The sequence below is a fragment of the Ursus americanus genome, chromosome 14 (assembly GCF_024610735.1).
Source record: "Ursus americanus isolate L20-20 chromosome 14, mUrsAme1.1.p, whole genome shotgun sequence".
Taxonomy (NCBI): Eukaryota; Metazoa; Chordata; class Mammalia; order Carnivora; family Ursidae; genus Ursus; species Ursus americanus.
The window spans coordinates 12,638,120-12,660,180 of record NC_142140.1 but is presented as its reverse complement, the minus strand read 5'-3'; the positions used below and the strand labels follow the sequence as shown (position 1 = coordinate 12,660,180).

General features: G+C 45.5%; 1 protein-coding gene across 5 annotated transcripts in view; it reads left to right on the top strand.

Annotated features, from left to right (window-relative positions):
• ITPR1 (inositol 1,4,5-trisphosphate receptor type 1) overlaps positions 1 to 22,061 on the top strand; it is a 321,669-nt gene that overhangs the window by 236,945 nt on the left and 62,663 nt on the right. For all 5 annotated transcript variants that reach the window (XM_045808124.2, XM_087866841.1, XM_087866840.1 and 2 more), the window contains 4 exons: positions 9,524 to 9,704; positions 11,379 to 11,632; positions 19,369 to 19,569; positions 21,077 to 21,187. In XM_045808124.2, the coding sequence (XP_045664080.1) occupies positions 9,524 to 9,704; positions 11,379 to 11,632; positions 19,369 to 19,569; positions 21,077 to 21,187 (747 nt within the window). The remainder of the gene's footprint in view (positions 1 to 9,523; positions 9,705 to 11,378; positions 11,633 to 19,368; positions 19,570 to 21,076; positions 21,188 to 22,061) is intronic.

Genomic DNA, 22,061 nt, shown 5'->3' with positions numbered 1-22,061 from the left:
TTAGGCCAGGGAGAACTTCCTTTGAGAAAAATGAACTTGAAATGGGGATATCTTTCTAACGTAGACTTGGTTTGCTTCATCACTCCTATCTTTTCTGCTTCGAAGTTTATTTTACCACTGAACTCACTGAAGCTAGAGGCATCCTCACGGAGCCTGGTAGCTGAAAGCTCCAGATGCTTCCTGGTTAAAACCCACCGAACCTTGCAAAACATGTCCTTCCTAGAGTGATAACTTATACCAGGGGAGTGTTTGATTCTTAATGCCCAATTTATTAATTATTAGACTCTTTCATTATATCATACTTTTTCTAAGGAATGGTTAAAAAAAAAAACGATAATGGAAAAATAGTTCATGTTGCGTGTTTAGGGCCTATCTGCGAGAAGGGTCTGACACCAAGCTTGTATTCTGCCTTACGTTAAACTTTGAGAAACGGAAGCAAAATTGTTTATTTTTATGTCTGAGGGAATCGGAACGGCTTCTATAGTGAAATTCCAGCTGGATTTTTTTTTTCAGTTTCCTTTATTGTGACAGTTACTGAGAACTGCTCTTCACTGTGTTTTTGCTGTCCATTTAGAGACCATCTTGACCTGCCAGTACCAGCTAGAATAGTTTATCATTGGATGTCTTGTGGACACTAGACTTTGGTCAGTATGGAACACCCAGCATACAGGTTGAGCCACGTATCTTACTATCTTACGTTCTAATACCTTTCCTTTGAAAGGGGAATTGATAGATAACAGCAGCACCTTACATTTGAATAGGTTCCCATAGTAATCAAAGTGTTTTTCACACATAATGTTTCATAACTGCAACCTTGATGGGCCCCTAGCTTCCACGTAATGCAGACAAGGCAGGTGGTAAGAGTCTAGTTTTTCAGATAAGGAACCCAGGGCATAAACACTGTTAAGTAAATTGCCCAAGATCACGTGGCTGCTTAGTGAGGAGTGAAGGCTGAAATTGAGGTTTCCAGACTTCCGGTTCTCCAAGCGGCGGTGCCTAACCACCTGTGCTTTATCACCCAGCTCATGATTGTTGTCCTTGGTTTCTCAGACAAGGACTCAAGACCTATAGCCGTCATTGTGTGTCAGTGGTTTTGCTACCATGTAACCCCCAGCCCTGGCCAATCTTCAGCGGGCGGAAGGGGCTTGTTTGGGAGCCCATCTGAACAAAGTGCGTGCATCAGGCCTCACGGGAAAGTTGGGGCATTCACATGTGTATCTACCACAGCTATTCTTTACTGTGAGAATAGTCTGTGTTTGTGCAGCTGAGAGACCCGGCGTGGCGGTGGGGGTGGATTATAAAAAGCCAGAAGGTGTTTAGAGGTTGACAAACTCTTGCTCAGATGAGAGGTGTTTCACAAAGCAGAGAGGTCGCGAGCATGGGCTGACGTGGTAGAGAAGGGAGGCCTGAGTCCTGGGGCACTGCCACCATTTCCTAGCTGTGTGACTTGGCAAGTTATTTAACCTCTTTGAGCCTCAGTTTCCTTATCTTTAAAGCGGGGTTAATATTAGTACATACGTCATGGGATAGTTACAAGGGTTAAATGAGGTAATATCTATAAAGCACTTAGGCGGTGCCTGGAAAATACAAAGTGTTCAGTGACCATTCACTGTAACATAATTTATAGAAAGGGGGGCCCCGGAAACAGTGACTGCTCAGTTAACCACAGGCACAGGAAGAGAACTCCACAGGTAGCCATTGGTAGCCTTGGTAGCCACAGCCGCCTCTCTGACACCTGCAGAGCACCTATTCAAGCCGGGAAGTTCTGGTCGTAGATGTTCCCTCAAGTCCCCGAGACTCCCAAGGCCAAATCTGAGGTCCTTGTGTTTCAGACACTGGGTGAAAAGAGAAAAATCAGACTCCAGGGAAGAATTTTCATCAGCCCCTGGAAGTTCAAGCATTGAGCACTGTTTGGCAGTCACATGTTTTAAATTCTTGGACTCAGTCTGAGAACTTAATTCATTTTGCAGCAGATAAGTGACTAGAGTGAATGTCATGGGCTGTGGTGGTCGGGTCATGTGGTACTAGGCAATGAAATGGAAAAGCTCATTCTCTGGATTCCCTCCAGGCCCAGCACAAGGGCTTCTAGAGGGTGGGCCAGCCTCAGGGTGGAAATGCTTTCCTGTGGGGCAGGACCAAAGCCTCGAAGCTGTCCAGTGGCGCTGTGGACTACTGCCCCCAGACCATCCCTGCTCCTGTCACACTCCATCCTGGATCGTGTCTTACCTCGGCTGCCTGCCACTCTCCATTCTTTTAGTTAAGATGTCCACAAAAGGCCTTCTCCCTTCAGAAAGGCCTTGTGTTCCTATCGTGCAGGCTGGCTGGCTCTGTGTTCTGGGGTACTAAGTCTCTCTTTGCCCCCCAAGTCTGTGAACTCTGGGAAAGATGGCTTTTCAAGAAGGCGCTCATGTGCTCACCTTTCCTGGTGTGTGTCCAATGCATGGAGCAGGCCTCTGTCTCCCATGCTTCTCCAGGGACCCCTTGTCTGCAGTGTAATTGAGACTGTGACCTCTTGCACCTAAAGAAGGGAGTGTCCACCCAGCCCCTCCCACACACTGACTGCCTGTCACTAGGATAGCTGCCACTGTCTTCCAGTCTCTAACTTCAGGCTGCCTCTTATTTCAGAAGCCAGGTGGGCTTGTCATCAACCATGCTCCACTTCTTTGCAAAGACTTGAGTGGCCATAGTTGTGTCTGCTGGGCTAATTAAGCAATACCTTAGTATTTTCTAGTGATCTGAATGGATGTTTGCATTATTATTTTAAACTAAGACCTCAGTTCCTGAGTCTCTCTACAGCTTAAGCAGCCCAAGGAGGGCAAACTGTCCACTTGACAGTTACCAAGGGTAAGAACATGCCCTTGGGTCATTGTGTCAACCAGCCACAAACCAGCCTGGTCAAAAGTGAGTGGCTTGCACAGTCAGAGACAAAGATTCTGTGTGGCCTGGGCAAGTCTCTCCCCCTCCCCCGCTTTAGGCCTCAGTTTCCTCCTCTGTAAAATGTGGAGGGCTGGACTGAACGGGTGGTTTCCAAACAACGTTCTTTGTAGCCCTGCAGCTCCAAGGAGTTACAGTGGCAGAGAGAGGGTCCTTCCCGCTCTGTTTCCAGCCGAACAGTTCTGCCCCTACCTCTCTCAAACGTGGGGTCTTTCCCTAAGGTGGTGTTTGCAGAGGGAGAAAGAATGGGTTTCTCTGCTGGGAACAATATGGGAAACTGCTGGAATAGAGTGCTTCCTGCTTTCACATTCTGTGATCTGTAATTTCTTTTTTGTGATTCTGGTTTTTCAGCTTGGCTTAGGACAGCCACGCCTAGGTCCCCTCCCACCACGGCCCTCCAGAACCGCCGGGGAGGTGGCCGCTGCCCGTGCTCACTTGCTTACCTGCTCCCACCCCTTCCTTAAAGCCATGCCAAGCAGACCTGTTGTCTGTGATGTTGGGGTTGGTGCTTGTGTGTCTGCCCCCAAACCAGCCTTCATTTCGAGTTCCCTGTCCGACCACTGGGGCTGGTCTTCTGTGTGTTCCTCAAAAAGGCAGGATGGTAGCAAGAGCCCCGGGGTGGGGGGGGGGGGAGCAAGAAGCACCAGACCTCCCAACCCATCTCTGATCTCGAACAGAACAGATTGATAAATGCTGATACCTGTCTTGGCAGTCTCCTAAGACGCTGACAAGACAGCTCACGTGGAAGGGGCTTTGAAGCCACATGTGTTTTGAAGATGCGTGGACAGTGAAGAAAAGTCAGCTGTGAGGGTAGCGACGCAGACCCCTCTGCCGGCAGAGATGGCCTCGGAGGGTGGCCCCTTCTCTGGCAACTTTATATCATTCTCTAGCTTTCTGGGAGCAAAGCCGATCTTCTTTTCCTCTCTCCCTTTTCATTGTGACATAATTCGTGTACTATAATATGCATAGATTTTAAGTGTATGGTTTGATCAGATCTGACAAATGTGCATACGTGTATCCGTTTTCTATGGCTGCCGTAACAATTTACTACAAACTTAGCGACTTAAAACAGCCAGACTTTTTATCTCACAAGTTTGACATGAGTCTTAACTAGGCCAAAATCCAGGTGTTGGCAGGGCTGTGTTCCTTTCTGGAGTCTCCAGGGGAGAACTCGTTTCCCTTTCTTTTCCAGCAGAGGCTGCCTGTGTTCCTCAGGCCGCGGCCCCTCCCTCCATCTTCCCAACCTGCAGTGGTGCTCGGAGTCCTCAGATGGCCTCACTCTGAGCTCCTCTTCCATCTCCTTCTTCCACTCTTAGGACCTTTATGGTCATATTGCCTCCCCTGAGTAATCTAGGATAATCTCCATCTTTTAAGGTCAGCAGCTTTGTTTCCCTTCGCCATGGAAGGTAACATGTTCACAGGTTCCAGGTTTTATTATTATTGTTGTAGTTATTTCTACCACACCTTTCCGTTTACCACCAGCCTAATCAGGGTATTTCCTTCAGTCCAGAAAGTTCTTTTCTTTCCCTTCAGTCTCCCCACTCACTCCCCAGGGTCATCCACTGTTCTGACTTCTCTTACCACCATGTAATGTTGTCTGCTCTAGGCCAGGTGAATTTTGAATGGTTACCTCAAACTTGCTAGCTGAGGTGCAGTGAAACCTTTGTAAAAGCAGAACGATCTCTACTTGACACTACTGGCTCTTCTTTGGAGAAAGGGGTGGTTCACAGGTTCAGGGAGGAAAGTAGACAAGTAGCTTATGGAAAAAGCCCTGCTTCAGAAATGACAGATGTTGACAAGGATGCCGAGAAAGGGGAACCCTCTTACACTGTTGGTGGGAACGCAAGCTGGTGCAGCCACTCTGGAAAATAGTATGGAGGTTCCTCAAAAAATTGAATATGGAGCTACCCTATGACCCAGAAATTGCTCTACTGGGTATTTAGCCCAAAGATGTAAATGATCCAAAGAGGCACCTGCTCCCCAATGTGTATAGCACAATGTCCACAATAGCCAAACTGTGGGAAGAGCCCAGATGTCCATCGACAGATGAATGGATATAGAAATTGTGGTATATACATACAGTGGAATATTACTCAGCCATCAAAAATGAAATCTTGCCATTGGCAACAACATGGATAGAACTAGAGGGTATAATGCTAAGTAAAATAAGTCAATCAGAGAAAGACAATTGTCATATGATCTCACTCATATGGAATTTAAGAAACAAAACAGAGGATCATAGGGGAAGAAAGGAAAAAATAAAACAAGACGAAATCAGAGAGGGAGACGAACCATAAGACACTCTTAATCTTAGGAAACAAACTCTGAGGGTTGGTGGAGGGGAGGGGGGTTGGGGGAAGGGGTTACTGGGGGATGGAGTGATGGAACAAAAAGAAAAAAAGAAAAGGCCCTGCTTCAAGAGCCTGAGGTCTGGGAGGCCAAGTATCCACCTGCTCTGGTCTGAGGTCCCTCCTGCATCTGGGGAAACAGTCCTGGGGAGGGTGACCCCTTTCCCCTCCCAAGTCCTCCAAATACAGTATCACAGAAAGAGGTTTAACAAACAGGCTTTTGTACTGTGTGCGGGGCCCTGGTCTGGCCGAGTCCAGACCACGCTGGGCACCAGAGAGGGGCAGTAACTGCCTCCAGGAGCCCTCCACCTGAGGGCCCCCATTCCTCAGCCCCCCATTTATCCCCATGGCACATTCTGCCTCTGTGGGGGAGGTATCTTAGTTCTTCTGTGCTGCTGTCACTTTTCACTTCTCCTCTTACACAAGATAGCACTGCTTCCCTTCTGGAGACCAAGCTTCTTCCTTCCAGAGTATCTTTATTTAGCTTCTCAGGCAGGAGACCTGAGGCGACAGCTTTTGACTCTCACAGCGTCTTGGCAAGGTTACATTTGTTCACTGTGGGCATCTCGGGGGTGTGCTAAATACTTGATGTCCATTATCTTTTAGGGCCCCTGATCCCTCAGACACGAGTAATAACTACCTCTCTAGAATGTTTGTGTGAGAAAACGCACATGAAGGTTTACTCTGGATTCCTGGCACCTTATAAGCAGGCAGGAAATGTCGGTCATTGTGCGTATCACCGTGATTTTCTCATTAGACCTTCGTAACCACCGTGTGGTCCTGTTACCATGCCCATTTTTCAGATAAGAAAATTTAGGTTTCAGAGAGATCGTCACTTTCTAAGGTGATACCAGCTCATGAGTGGCGGAGCTGAAACCCTGGTGTCTCTGACTCCAGAGACAGGATTCTCCCACTTCACTACCCTGCCCTCGCCACTTAGGGGGACGCCTTCACTGTGGGGTTTTCACATTACACTAACGTGATGGCGGTACAAAAACAAAAAAACAAAAACAAAAAACGATGTTCGGTGGGCCCCATGTTAAGCGCTTTGTGGGCACCACGGCAGCCCTTCCATATGGGTTCCGAGAGGCTGTGTAACTTGCCTCGGATGACAGAGCTAGTGAGTAGGGGACCCAGGGGGCTCTGACTGGAAAGCCTGCCCTCTAACCCCTTCATCCAGGAATGGTTTCCTTCCTTCGAGGCACTGGCAATATTTCTCCTTTTGACACTGACAACAGCGATGGAGCACGCCTCCCATGTCAGCGTGATGGCTGGGGACCTCCGGCACTTACACAGGACTCCACCTTCCAGCCTCCGGCCTTGTTTGGTCCTGGTTCTCTGTGCTTATTCATGTCTCTGTACCCTGGTGTCCACTTTCTTATTTTGTTGACCACATTCTGTTTATAAAGTGGCTTCGGATCCTTGAGGGACTAAGGACTGATATAAATAATGCAAAATAAATATACCGGCCATTGCAAAACATATATAGAAGTGTGTAATCCTCAGTCACTTGCCCTTCTCCCATTTCATAAGAGGTTCCCTTCCCCTGACCCTATCAGTTGACATCTGTTGGGTTAACCAGCTAGACGTTGAGCAGTGCGGTTTGTAGCTGGCGATCGCTCTGCACCGGGTTGCGCTGTTACGAATGACAGATGGCAGGCTTTAGTTATTTATTTATTTGCTTACCTACTTAAAGTGCATTTGCTTTTTTTTTGGTTTTGTTTTTTTGAGTGACCAGATTGTTCAAAGGATGCTTTTTAGGTTGCCTCCATGCAACGAGAAGAGTAATGGGGTAGCAATTGAAGTTAATTGCCCCGAGTGGCCCCCTCTGGTGCAGTCTCCCCGTGACCCCATGTGGGTGAGATATTGCATGGCTTATCTTGGTAAAAAAATGTAGTCACCATAATTAGGTGGTTATAGGTTGAGTTCTTAGTCCCTGCATCTCTCCTTTTGTTTGTAGATGCATCAGCCCTCAAAGAAGTGAACAGTTAGAACTTGCTTTTTCGTATTTGAGCAGTTTTCCAGAATTAATCTAGGCTGGGGATTTACTTCTGGCACAGCCACTGAATATAACCAGGATCTGATTGAGAGGCTGTAGTTAAAAGTAGCCATGAAGTATTGGGTTGTATTCATTCTTTCATCAAATGATTAGGAAGCTCCCTCTATGTGTTGGGGCTCCTCCGGATGCTCTGGAGACAGCTGTAAGTCATACAGGTGAGGCACCTGCCCTCTTGGAGCTTACACTCTGCGTAAGACATACAGTAAGTAGGTGCACTGCAGATACAAGAGACCGGTTGCAGTTGCCTGAGGGGGAGAATAAGCGTTTGGCCAAATTGCTGGTCAGTAGGATCATCAGGGATGGCCTCACTGAGGACGTGATATTAGTGGGATAGTGAAGGATGAGGGGACCCTAGCCATGGGAAGAGCCAGGAAAAGCAAGGAAGAGCAAGACAGCAGCCCTGAGTGTCTGATACAGTATTCTTTGCCAGCATTCTCTTGCATCAGTTTCACAAGGATAAATGGCTATTTTAGTAAAACTTCCTTAGGGTGATTATTGAATTACTGTGTCTTTTCCTTACCAGGCTACCAGTTTCATGGGAGGCAGGGTCCAGGCCTCTTTTTGTTCACTGTTGTAGCTCCTATGATGGGCATAGTGCCCAACACATGGCAGGTGCACAGTAAATACTAGATGGATGGATAAACAGATAGATGCATAGGTGCATGGATGAATGGGTAAATGGATGGAATGATGGATGGATAGATGAAATAGTAAGAAACCTAAGAGAAGAGAAAAGGTGGTGAAGGGCAATGGAGGACACGAAAGACTTGAGCTTGGTTCAAAGAGTGTGGGAGTCTGGGAGGACTCAGTGACACACAGAATAAGGCCAAGCAGTAGGTAGGCGATGACTTGTACGCCACTGGGAGCTGTTGGAGGGGAAAAGATAGAACCAGGGAGCACAAGTAGGAAGGATGGATCTTGTGCTGTATGTTGAAAACAACCAGAAGTAAGGAAGAACAGTGAGAGGGGAGAAAAGAGCACAGTCAGGAAGTGCTTTGTCGACAGATGAGACTGCCATTTGTCAATGCAGCATAGGGGCTAGTGGCTAGAAGAAGGGTCACAGTGACTACAGTTGCCTTCTGGCAAATGGACACAGGGTGGCTTTCCCTGGGCCTGCTGAATCTGGCAGCAGGTGTTGGGGGGGATGGGGCAGCCTGAGAGATTGAGGAGTTAAGGAGCTACAATGGCTGGTAAGGTTTTACTTTTTTCTAGGATTGCAAGCCTAAGGCTACCTTCGGTAGGGAAATGCCATCTTTCCAAATGGGGGAGGATATGAAATTGGCAGAAAGATCCAACTGGAAGAAGCAAATATATTGTTTGGAGCTTTGTTTTATTCCTCTGGAAATGACTGTATTGTATTTTTATGTAAATAATTCACAACAGCGTGGTGTTTGCAAAGGGGTGAAAAGAGAATACTCATAAATGAAGTTGAGACACCATATTGTGTTTTTACATCAACATTGTATACTATTGCTTGCAGTGGGCCCAAAAACAAATGTGCATCCAAGAGGCAAGCTACCTGTTAACTTTGAGCTTCTTCATCTAACCACTCTTTACTTGTCCTTCAAGACCTGATTTGAAAACCACCTTTTCCACAAAGATTTCGGGACCACTCTAGCACACTGTCATCCTTGCCAGCTCTGAGCTTCTAGGATGTAACTGTCTGTGTAGCTTCTGGAACACTCTTTACTGACACATTTTTGTTTTGCTATGGACTTGTCATCCTAACCTGGTTTGGAGCCCTACAGAGCCAGGCAGCACAGCTCACTGATCTGTATATATTCACAGGGCTGTGCAAAGTGGAGGGGCTCACAGAAGCCCTTAAACACATGACAGGACCTGCACTGATCACCAAAAATACATCGTTTCCATTGTTAATGGAGTTGTTTTGGGTGTGTGAAGGCTCTTGTTCTTAGTAGGCTGGAATCTCCCTACCACCCCTTAGCCTGTGTGACTGCTGCGTCAAAGACATCCCATGGCGGGCTGCTTAAAATCTCTGTATAGGAAACCTCAGGCCATACAATCCAGAGAACGATAGTGCATGGAACCAACTTTGGTCCAAACCTAGACCATTTGTGAGGTTTTGCGACCAGCTCTGATCAACATGAGGTTTTGGTGTCTTGAGTGGGATTAGATCACTGGTCTGTCACAGTGTTGATAATCTGTGGGTTTTCCTCGGCAGCACTCCTTTTTCTGCCGGTTAACAGAAGATAAGAAGTCAGAAAAGTTCTTTAAGGTCTTCTATGACCGAATGAAGGTGGCCCAGCAGGAAATCAAAGCAACAGTGACCGTGAACACCAGTGACTTGGGGAATAAAAAGAAAGATGATGAAATAGACAGGGATGCCCCATCACGGAAAAAAGGTAAGTGTTCCCCTGCGTGTGGCCCTCCCACCAGCTGGACCTCCAAACTCCAAACTGTATTTCGACGGAGGCTTTCAGGAGAAGCAAACCAATCTGGTTATAATGTAATTCTTCCCAAGTAACCAGAGCTGAACTGCCGTGCTTTGGTGGTTCTTGTATAAAAAATTTATGTACCTACTTCTTGGTCAAGCTCGAGGTTTTATTGGCAGGAAATCCATTTGTAATCTTTTCCTGTAATTTTCGATTCAATGGTAGGGAAAGTTAAGGAAGACACACACTTTAGGGGGGCTGAGTGCCTCAGTTGGTTAAGTGTTTGACTCTTAATTTCAGCGCAGGTCATGATGTCAGGGTTGTGGGATCGAACCCCACATCGGGCTCCGCGCTCAGTGGGGAATCTGCTTAAGATTCTCTCTCTCCTCTCCCTCTCCCCAACACTCACGTGTGCTCTCTTTCTCTCTCCCTCTTTAAAATAAATAAATAAATCTTAAAAAAAAAAAGACAAACACTTTAAAACTGGGTGTCTATCACTTGACACCTAACTCCCCCTTATGTTCTAATTTATTTGAAAGTTTCTGAAGTTGTTCATTTTTGCTCTCACTCGAAGAGGAGTCATACTTGGGAGTAGGTAGACGCACCAGTGTTGGAGTCAAATGGCTGTGAACAGGTTAATGAGCCACTCCGGGCCTCTTTTTTTAAGTTTAGAACCGGGTTTCTCGGCCACACTACATTTGGCATCTGGAGGATGAGTTGCTGGAGGGGCTGATCTGTGCGCTGCGGGATGGCTAGCAGCATATGTGGCCTCTACCCAGTAGATGCTAGTAGCCTGCCCTGTAGCCGACTGAAAGCATCCTCAGAGTTTGCTAATTGTCCCCTGGGTGGGGGTGGGCGCAAAATCAGATCTAGTTTATAACCACTGATCTAGAATGGGAATAAAGAGAAGAAGAAGAAAGGCTAACCTTTACTAAGTACTTTCTATGAACCAGGCACTGTTCAAAGTCCTTTACATCCTTTACTTCATTTGCAACTGAAATTAACCCTGTAAAATAGATAGAATTATTATCCCCATTTTACAGATAAGGAAACTGAGGAGTGAAGATTGACTTGTCCTTGTTAAGGCTAGGCAGCAAGTAGGCAGTAGAACCAGGATTTGAACCCAGGCAGTCGGGCTGCAAAGCGCCATACTCCTCACTCAGATGCCTAGTTACCTCCCAGGGTTACTCTGAGGAGTCGATGAGATAATACCCCGTGCCTTGGTACTCCGTGGAAAGCACTCAACCTGTTGTCACAATAACAGTAATTATGGTTGCGGTCACTGTTTTGTTGACCCTCTCAGAAGCTTCTCTAATTAGAATTCATTGATGCTTTCCCGTTTTGCAGATGAGAACACTGAGGCTCAGAGCCATATAGGTTTGTGAGGTTGACAGAGCTGATACTAAGGCTTTTCCTCTAAAACAGTGCAAGCATAGATGAAATGTCAGAGCCATGAGCAAGTTGGTGGGGCATGACTCAGTTTTAATCCTAAGGACTAAAGAGAAGTGACTTCTTGGAGTGTTTGGCCAACCTTGAAGATTTCTAGTGAATACCAGAACCTACATTTTTGAACGTTATCTTTCATGCAGTGAATAGTCCTCCTGAGGACTCAACAACATTGAGTGTCTTATGTTTGCATTCTAGCCAAAGAGCCCTCGACACAAATAACGGAAGAGGTCCGCGATCAGCTCCTTGAGGCCTCTGCTGCCACTAGGAAAGCCTTCAGCACCTTCCGGAGGGAGGCTGACCCCGATGACCACTACCAGTCCGGGGAAGGTGCCCAAGCCACGGCAGACAAGACCAAGGACGAGCTGGAGATGAGCGCGGTCATCACCATCATGCAGCCCATTCTCCGGTTCCTACAGCTCCTGTGCGAAAACCACAACAGGGACCTGCAGGTGAGGGCTGGCCCCTGGGACTTGCAGCTCCTCAGACATCTCTGCTCCCCGCGCCACCACCAGCTTCCTTGAGTCGAGGACCCAGCATGGTTCTGACATCTGGGCAACTGACGTGTTTGTCTGTCTTCCCCACCATCTCTACAGGGACAGGACCAAATCTCTTGCTCACCAGTGTAGGTGCCTACTGCATACACAGTGAAATGTGGGTATGTGCCTGTGTGTGTGTGTGTGTGTGTGTGTGTGTGTGTGTGTGCGCGCGCGCGCACATGCGCGTGCGCCAGGCTGCCATAGATGCACAGGTAAAACCTGGATGGACGGATGAATGATTAAATACACTAGACTTAAAAAATCTGATACATAGAAAGTTCCAATTAAATATTTGGTGGTTGAATGAATGAAGTAGCCTTCCAGGGTTTTACATAAATAGGTGCTCAAATATATGTGTTGAACTGATTATTCCAGAAATCTTTTGTTTACTTTTATATTGATGTCAGGATGATAACAATGGCTGGGGTTTATCAGGCACTTAGGATGTCGTGGATGCCAAGTGTTGCTGATATCATCGTATTCATTTTATAGATGAGGGAACTGAGGTTCAGGGGACATAGTTAGGGAGTGGAAAACCGGGACTTGAACCCAGGCCACCTGATGGTAGAGCTCATGTGGTCAACCACCACGGTAAGACAGAGCTGATTTTCTCCCTTGCAAAGTTTCCCCACCAGCAAAGCCTATATGGAAGGACTAAGGATGGATTCCAGAGATGTCTCTTTCTTTTTTCTTTTTTTTTTTTTTTTTTTTTAAGATTTTGTTTATTTATTTGACAAAGAGTGTACAAGCGGGGGAGCAGGAGAAGCAGGCTCCCTGCTGAGCAGTGAGGCCAATGTGGGGCTCGCTCCCAGGACCCTGCGATCATGACCTGAGCTAAAGGCAGCCACTTAACCGACTGAGCCTCCCAGGCGCCCCCAGAGATGTTTCTTTCTACTGAATGGGCATAGCTCTGGAGCCAGTCACTGCCCAGGAGAAACATGCTAGAACACCATGTCCCTGTCCATTGCCTGGTTTTTCTGCTGGCTTTTGGGAAAAACACCCCTCTCTGCCTAAAAGGGACTGGGGATTAACAAGAAAAGTGTGTCTGAACAACTCCACTAAGATAGAATATTGCCTCCTAAAATAAGCAAGTTGGCAGTGGTAGTTGAGTTACTTGAATAATGATGGTAGGAAAAGGAAACAGTGGCAAAGAAAAGGTGCAGTCTTAAAATATTTGCCTTGCTGACTTTATCCATCAGGTGCTTGGATGGCCTTTCACACGTCACCTGTGGCCAGACCCTTCGGGGCTGCCACCGTAACTCCTTCATACTTTTCAGCTCTGCCACACAATCTGTGCCTGGAAAAGTTGAGTTAGAAATCACATTGTTAGGGGCGCCTGGGTGGCACAGCGGTTAAGCATTTGCCTTCGGCTCAGGGCGTGATCTCGGCGTTCTGGGATCGAGCCCCACATCAGGCTCCTCTGCTATGAGCCTGCTTCTTCCTCTCCCACTCCCCCTGCTTGTGTACCCTCTCTCACTGGCTGTCTCTCTCTCTGTCGAATAAGTAAATAAAATCTTTAAAAAAAAAAAAAGAAAGAAAGAAATCACACTGTTAAACAGTAAGACAGAACAGTGAAATGGACCTGGGTAAAGTCTGCAGTGTTAATAACTTCTACACTGGTATATATTTTTAATCAAATTGATCTGAAGAGCCTGAGCTTTGAAAAGGCAGGTATATCCAAGGTCATCCATCAGCCAAATGTGGCCCATATTTAAAAATGAAAGAATTTCCCATAAGCCCTATTGGGCTCTTTTTCCACATTGCTGTTCATTCATTTCCTCCATTGACATTCCCTGCTCATTCCCTCTCAACGTCTGAGTGTGGGATTCCGGCTGTTAGTTTTTCTTTTCTTGCCTGTTGCTCAATTATTCCTACTTTGGACTTAGACCACGTCGGCCCCGGATCCACTGGGCTGGGACTGCCTAGCTCAGCCGGGTTGAACAAAGAATTCATGACTCAAAGATCCAGGGATGGGTTGTGGTCTCACTGGCTGGCGTTCTGTCTGCAGGCCAACTGTGCCCTCTCCGCCTTCCATATGTACGCCATTAGTCATGAGGGAGACTGGCCAAGGGAGTGTGAATGACACCATGGAAAGCCAGGCTGTCCCACCAGCAGGAAGGCAAAGCCAACTGTGGCATCTTTGTGGATGGGGGGACTTCCCTGCTGCTGGGGCTATTTCTAGGCTGAGCTCCGTGGTCAGAGCCCTGTGCTGTCCCCCTGTACTGCTGTCACTGATCTCCACTGACCTTGGGCTCTAAAGGGAAGTGGGTTGAGACCATGCCTGTACGTCATCTGGGTGAATACCTGCTGTGTACGTGGCATTGGTGGTGACAGAGACCTCACCCCTTCCCTTACAGAGCTGAGTCTTAGGCAGGAGCCACTCGGGGAAACCCAAGTTTGCTGGGCTGCATGATAAGTGCTATAGTCGTGTCATCTTAGGGGTTTTGTGGGTTTGTAGCAGGCAAACCAACCCTCTGTGCTGGGTCCGGGAAGACTTCTCAGAGGACCCGATAACTGCCAAGTTCTGAACCAACACAAGACTGCCTCAGATAGAATCCCTCCCCGAATGTCAGAGGGGCAGTGCTGACGTGCTTGCTCTCAAGCCTGGTCTGCTTTCATGGACCTGTTCTGACTCCTCCACGGTACCCCTCGATTTCCCTTCTTTACCACCGTACCCAGAGTCCACTGTGGAAGGAGAGCAAGGCTTTTGTTGCATGAATTTGCCATTTCTTGTTTGGAAATCTTCACAGTGTTAGTTTTGTAGCTTAGCTCTTCACAAAACTCTCCTTTGAACTAAGGTCCTAAGAACGCCATGGGCAGAATCACCTTTTAATGAATCCTTCCAAAATTTGATCTCTAGCACATCACTCTGTGGAAACAGTACTGGGGGGAGAGGGAGTGTAGAGTATATTTTAATATATTTTTTAAAAGTCTTAGCAACTTAAAAAAAAGAAGTTTTAGCAACTTAATCTTTGAAAGTACCATAAACATTATCCAAGTCAGTGGTTTTACACTTTTTTGGTTTTGGCCATGGAATCCTTTGTTTAAGGTCTTATGCAGAAATGTACTAAGTAAAGCAGATGAGAGCAAAGCTGTTCTATTCAGAGTAGAAACTACAGAGCACAAGAACTTTCCTTTCCTCCCTTACCTACCAGAGCCCTGAGAGGTGGGGCATTCCAGAGATCCCCCTGGGTCCTGCAGGGCCCAGTTAGAAGACCAATTGATCTAAACCAGTGGTTCACAAAGATGACGGTTAGAATCATCTTTAAAGATTCCCACTAAGTTTTTCTGGCTGTTTCCTTGGATGTGCAGAAACTTTTAATTTTGATGAAGTCCCATAAATTCATTTTATCTTTTGTTTCTCTTGCCTTTGGGGATGTGTCATGAAAAAGGTTGCTTTGGCTGATGTCGTAGAGGTTGCTGCCTATGTTCTCCTCTAGAATTTTGATGGATTCCTGTCTCACATCGAGGTCTTTCATCCATTTGGAGTTTATTTTTGTGTATGGTGTGAGATAGTGGTCAAGTTTCATTCTTTTGCATGTAGCTGTCCAATTTTCCCAGCACCATTTATTGAAGAGACTGTCTTTTTCCCACCGGATGTTTTTTCCTGCTTTATCAAATATTAGTTGCCCAAAGAGCTGAGGGTCCATTTCTGGGCTCTCTATTCTGTTCCATTGGTCTATGTGTCTGTTTTTGTGCCAGTACCATGCTGTCTTTGTGATCACAGCTTTGTAGTACAGCTCGAAATCCGGCATTGTGATGCCCCCAGCTTTGTTTTTCCTTTTCAACAGTTCCTTGGAGATTTGGGGTCTTTTCTGGTTCCATACAAATTTAAGGACTATTTGTTCCAGTTCTTTGAAAAACGTTCTCGGTATTTTGATCGGGATAGCATTGAAAGTGTAGATTGCTCTGGGTAGCATGGACATTTTAACTATGTTAATTCTTCCGATCCATGAGCATGGAATATCTTTCCATCTTTTTATGTCTTCCTCAATGTCTTTTAAGAGTGATGTTCATAGCAGCAATGTCCACAATAGCTAAATCGTGGAAGGAGCCGAGATGCCCTTCAACAGATGACTGGATTAAGAAGTTGTGGTCCATATATACAATGGAATATTACTCAGCAATCAGAAAGAATGAGTTCTCAACATTTGCTACAACATGGATGGCACTGGAGGAGATAATGCTTAGTGAAATAAGTCAAGCAGAGAAAGACAACTATCATATGATTTCTCTCATCTATGGAACATAAGAACTAGAATGATCAGTAGGGGAAGAAAGGGATAAAGAAAGGGGGGGTAATCAGAAGGGGGAATGAAACATGAGAGACTATGGACTATGAGAAACAAACTGAGGGCTACAGAGGGGAGGGGGGTGGGGGAATGGGATAGACCGGTGATGGGTAGTGGGGAGGGCACATATTGCATGGTGCACTGGGTGTTGTACACAACTAGTGAATCATCGAGCCTTACATCGAAAACCGGGGATGTACTGTATGGTGACTAACATAATATAATAAAAAATCATTATTAATAAAAAAATAAATAAATAAATAAAGATTCCCACTATGTCGTACACACTGAGGTGTTGACAAAATTGCTCCGATAAAATTACATTTGTAGAAATCTAGTTCTCAAAATGATGGTTTTGAGTGGGAGTCACCTACTCTGAATGCCACCCTGTTGGCAGTGTTCCAGAACAGGCGGTGGATCTCTAGGTCAGGGTTTGCTTGTGTACCAAAGGGAGGAGAAGACCTTCTCATGAGGACAGAATTATTGCCTGCCTGGTATAAAGAAGTACAAATAAACTCCACAAGAGAAGGAATCCGGCCTTGTGAAGATACCCAGCATTTCTTGTCGTATTTATAACCTTAACTTTCCTGTTGGTAAATGTTTAGAAGAGATAAGGCCACTGCTTCTGACTTTGCCAAGCAGGCAGTTGCTGCCTTAAGCAAGCTATGTCCACAGTAGTAAGAAACTTACTGGGAAGGACTATTCTTGAGACGCTCTGCCTGTGCTTTCCATCCTTCCCCTGAGGGGCTGGCTTTGCTTTTCCACTGGGTTGAGGAATGCAGGTCTCTTACCACTGATGTCTGTGTGAGAAAAGACTTGAAGTCTTTTCATTTCTCAATCCACCCGGCTCAACTTGGTCCCTGGCCCTCCAAGAAAAAACACAAAAGAACAGGATTCTCTAGCCTAAACAAGACAAGGTGGTGTGTGCTGAGGGTGAAATCTATCCCCTGAACATAGAGTTCCTGTGAGCCTCCGAGGGAGTGGCATCCCTCCATTTTTGTAGAGGACAGAGGAAATGGATCTGAGCTAGGGAAGGGGAGATACTGGCTTGAAACTCTGCAAAGACCATGAGCTATGGTAGAGGTTTTCAAGAAAGGGCAGCCAATTATCCTTCGTGCGAAGTCGAGACACAATAGGCCTGAGGACTTCACAAGTCCCCTTTCCTCCATCCACTCAATGTAATTCAGATTATTTTAGCCAGTGTTCATGAAGCACCTGGCACACGCCAGTCACTGTGCTAGCTGCCAGGCACCCCGTGCTATCACACAGTCCCGGATGGAGCTGACAGACATCTCTATAAGCGCATCGCGAAGTGTAAGGAGGTCTGAGAGAGGTGCTTGCCAGTCTCTGATCTCACGGGAGTCAGGATGGAGGCTCAGGAGGGCTTCCTGAAACACGTGACTTGAGACTCCCCCCTGAAGGAAAATGAGTTCATCAGGGTAGAGGCGGGGAGAGAAGACAGGCAGAGCGAATAGAGTGCCTGAAGCCCCAAGGAAAGAGAATGAAAAGTGCTTCAAGAGTAGGAAGAAGTTCATTGCTTCCTGGCAGAGGGGCCATGGTGGCAGCAGTGATGTCACCGAGCAGAGAGGGGTGCAGTGTGGGAGCAGTGGCACATACGTTTGAGAGGCAAATGGCCTGGAGAGCCATGCTGTGAATTTCAGCCTTGGACAGCCAGGCCCTCTGCTATCTTCTTCCTGAAGACTTCTCCCTCCCTGTCTACATGATGAGGGGCTCAGCTAGGCCCTCCAACAGGTAGCATCTTCCCTGAGGAACTGGATCAAGGAATGGCTGTGGAAGCCCACCATGGCTTCCCATGGCCGTTAGAACCAAGGTCATCTTATGAAAGCCCACATGGTCCCAAATCATCCATCCTTTCTCTGTCTCCCTCCCAGACCCAAGTGATTGTTCAATTTTTAGACTAATTAGAAAGACTTGAGCATAAAGAACTAAAGTTAAGTTAGGAGAGTAGGGGGAAATGGTTGGTTTGATGAGTCAAAACTTAAACTTTGTTACCAGCTTTTAACCTGTACATTTATAAATAATTAGACAAGGAATACGTGAATAGATTCTTTCTATAAAAGTTCAAATGAAGATAAGTTAATGAGAATTATTCCTTTCCCCATCCCTACCTTTCTATCCAGAGAGAACTATTGTTGGTTTGGACAACAAACTAACTGAATGGCTCGTATCTTTCCAGTCATCATTCTGTGTGTTTGGATGGGAGCAGTGTATACATACTAATCCGTTATTTGCCTTTTGGTCTTTTTTAACTTTCAGCAGTATGTCCTGAAGATCTTTCCGTACTGGCACATATGGACCTACCTTAGTGTTTCTAAATTGCAGTATCAAACGATGTTGGCATACTGTATTTAACTACTCCCCAGTTGATGGACATTTAGGTTGTTTCCAGTTCTTCACTGTTACGAACAGTGCTATAGTGAGCATCTAATACATACTTTGTGAAGAGAGGTCAGTATTTTATAGAAGTGGAATTACCATGTCAAAGGTCACATTTATTTTATATTTTGCTTATATCTTTTTATAGTATTGTCTTCTATGGTAAACATGTAACTTTTATAACTGCTTAAAAGAATTTTTGCAGTTAATTTTTGCTTCTTTTTAAGAAGAGATTTTAAGAAGAGTCTGACAAAAATCTCTTCATCAAAATAGACTCTGCTTTGTGAGGTGGTTGAATGTGGTTAGCTTGATTTTGTTGAGGAAGTACTGCTCTTCTGTCTCTTGTTAACATTATAGGTTTAGCTGGAGAGTGTAAATTTGAGCACGTGCACAGAAGCACACAAACATTTACTCATTCTTGTCTCTTCCTTTAATAATTAATGGAAAGGGCCAAAAAAGATAACCCAGGTTTCTGCCATGGCAGTGGGCTTAAGTCAGCCTGTAAACACCTTATTTTGTGATGAACCATCCCTAGTACTAGGCTCTGGGCTTTCAGCATCCAGACCACACCATCATCTTTTAAACATAAACGTTGCCCTTTGAAATGTCAAATGCTTCTGAACCCAATACCTGGTGGGAGGGGCATGGGCTGGAGTGCAGAAAAAGAAGGGAACTCAAAAAGGCTTTAGGCTCTGTCAAAGAGGAGCCCTCCTCCACAGCCTCATATAGAAAAGCACCTTGGAGAACAAGCTATGCTGTTTGGTGGCCATTGCCGTAGAACAAGTCCGCAGTTGACCATCATGGGGGCTGACTCTTCTCTCCGGTGCTACAACTCTCTGTATAATCGCTCATCAATTCAGGGCATCAACCAGTTAGACACCAGCAAAATGGCAGTATGAATGACCTTTTCCCTCTTCTCTCTGACTTTGCTCCCCCATTCTGGGCACTGCCCAATTGTAGAACTTCCTTCGTTGCCAAAACAACAAGACCAACTACAATTTGGTGTGTGAGACGCTGCAGTTCCTGGACTGTATTTGTGGAAGCACTACTGGAGGTCTTGGTCTTCTCGGGCTCTATATAAATGAAAAGAATGTAGCCCTCATCAACCAAACCCTGGAAAGTCTGACCGAATACTGTCAAGGACCATGCCATGAGAACCAGGTACCTCCATTTTTATTTGGGGGTAGGGGGGGGGGGAAAGGTGGTTCATCATTTTGGAAATGCTGTTGACAGGAACTAGTTCAGAAATCACATAACATTTGCATGTTGGCCTAGGAAGTCACTAGAACTAGAGGTCTTTTTCTAGAAATCATAGGCATTGGCAGGCTTGTCCTTGGTCTCCATGTGTGATGTCTTGGCTTGATTTGGTTTGAATGTCCATATTTGACTAAGTTGACTAGGGGTAGGTAATAAAGTTGGAGTTAAATGAAGACCAGAAGACTGGGCTCGATTTTAAATGCTAGGGAAGACTCAAACAGTGGCTACTTCACAGGAAAAGGTTTAAACCTAGCTAGAGAGAGAAACCTTGCTACCCACAAGACAGCTTGAACAACATGAGGAAATGTTCAGTTGAGATTTGAACACCCCAGATATTCAAAGAAAAGAAAGGCCCATTAGTCTTGACATTGGCTTCTCAAGAAGTAGATTTTTAGAGGGGAGCCCAGCCGTTTCTTAAGTAGAACTTTCATTGCTTATCCATGACATATGGCAGACTTTGTGAGTTTTTGCATTGATACTAGGATGATTATGATTTTTAACTCAAAGTTTGGCGCTATCCTGGCTGAAGGGGGTAGACTACCACTGAAATTGCCAGTTCTAAACTAACTTGACGGGGAAGGTGTGATATGCTGTGTTACCTGGGGAGCAAGGCCAGGACCTTCACTCAGGGAAGAAGAATGGTTGACGAAAGGGACAACTCATTGTGTATCAAACACCTGGTCATAGTTGGCTATAAATACAAGGTTAGCATGTGTTGGATCCACTTTCCTCCCTTGGTTCACTGATGAGACAGATGGTGCAGTCAAAGTTAAAATGAAAAGGAACAAAAAAATTACAACAGGCTTGGGGGAAAAGGCTTTATCTAACATCTAAGTGAATTTCCTTATAACCTCAAGTTTGCTTTTCTGCCAAACAGAGGTCTGTTAAAAGGCACATACTGGAGTGGATTCTGCTGCAAATGGGGACCTTACCTGGGGGAAGATGATTAATTTTGGTATTGTGTGAATTAAACAGGAAACTTGCTTTCCAGGCTTAAGCCTTAAGCAAAAGTGTGCAATACAAAAACCAAGTGATGTAGAGAGAATGGAACACACCTTTAAAGGGGAAAACAGGTCACAGAACTCAAAATCAGTCACACACCGTATTTTCCCTTAAGAACAAAAGCCAACTTTAGTGCACTATTTGGATTAGACACGACCAATTTATCAGTTACAGTGCACGGGGACTTTCCTGCTGTTTACTGTTAATTCTGAAACTAGCGATTTTCATCTGTCTTTTATTTTTTACCACTTTCTCACGGAAAATTTGCAGCTCTCCCCTAGAGACATTACTGGGAGTGGCAAGCATTGTGTTGAAATAGCAGTTCAGCCTGTTGGCTTTTGACATCTGATTTATGACCAGCATTTGTGTAAATGTGTGTGTGTGTGTGTGTGTGTGTGTGTTTCCTCAGAACTGCATAGCCACCCATGAATCCAATGGCATTGACATCATCACAGCCCTGATCCTTAATGACATCAATCCTTTGGGAAAGAAGAGGATGGACCTTGTATTAGAACTGAAGGCAAGTAGGAATTGAAAGCAAAAGACAGTAGCATGTGAAAATAGTCACTTTTGTGTTTTGCTTCTGCACGTGATACGGTCAATGTTATGAAACTAAATACAGGCAGCTTGTTTAGACTAAATGAATGATCCATGTTGTAAGTTCTGACTAAAATGCAAAACTTCAGTCTTCCCCTCCAAATACGGGTCTTAGGACAGGATACCACTGCTGATGTTGATTTCTTAAGCATATCCCCCCAAAAGACCCTCATTTGTATTTAGGGGTTCCAAAGATTCTTTAAGAGTTCAAGGACCTCTTGGTGTCCAAAGTGTATTTCAGACTCTGTTAGCCTTACTGAGCACATTTCCTTTTTAACTGTTCCCATGTCGGGGCATGTTGAGATCCGTCCTCTCTCTCACACCCATACACAGCAGTGAGCACTTTGTCATTGTCACAGAATTGCCTAGAACCACAGGGTTGAGCTGAAAAGCTGATCTGTGTTTATTGCATAAACAGTGTCATGGGAAAGAAAGGTCATTAGGGAAGGTGTTAACACAGAACCCCACAGGAATTACACGATTATTTTTAATTTCTTTAGTATTTAGAACTGAGAGTCCAAATTGATAGTTGATCTGGGTGTATGATTTGAATGGACTTTCTGGTGGGTGTGCTATTTTTAATTCCTTTGACAAGCTGTGTTGTAGAATTGACTTGAACATTTTTCAAGCTCCCGTGTGCCTGGCTCCCATTTATCAGAGTGTATAGGATGAGAGCCTGAGATGAACAGAATTTTATGTGCTACCGATCAGCCTTTCAGTGACTTCTTCAATCCAGTAATCTGTGGATTATGATAGAAATTTGTGTGCTCTGAAAAGCCAGCATTTGATGGCATAGC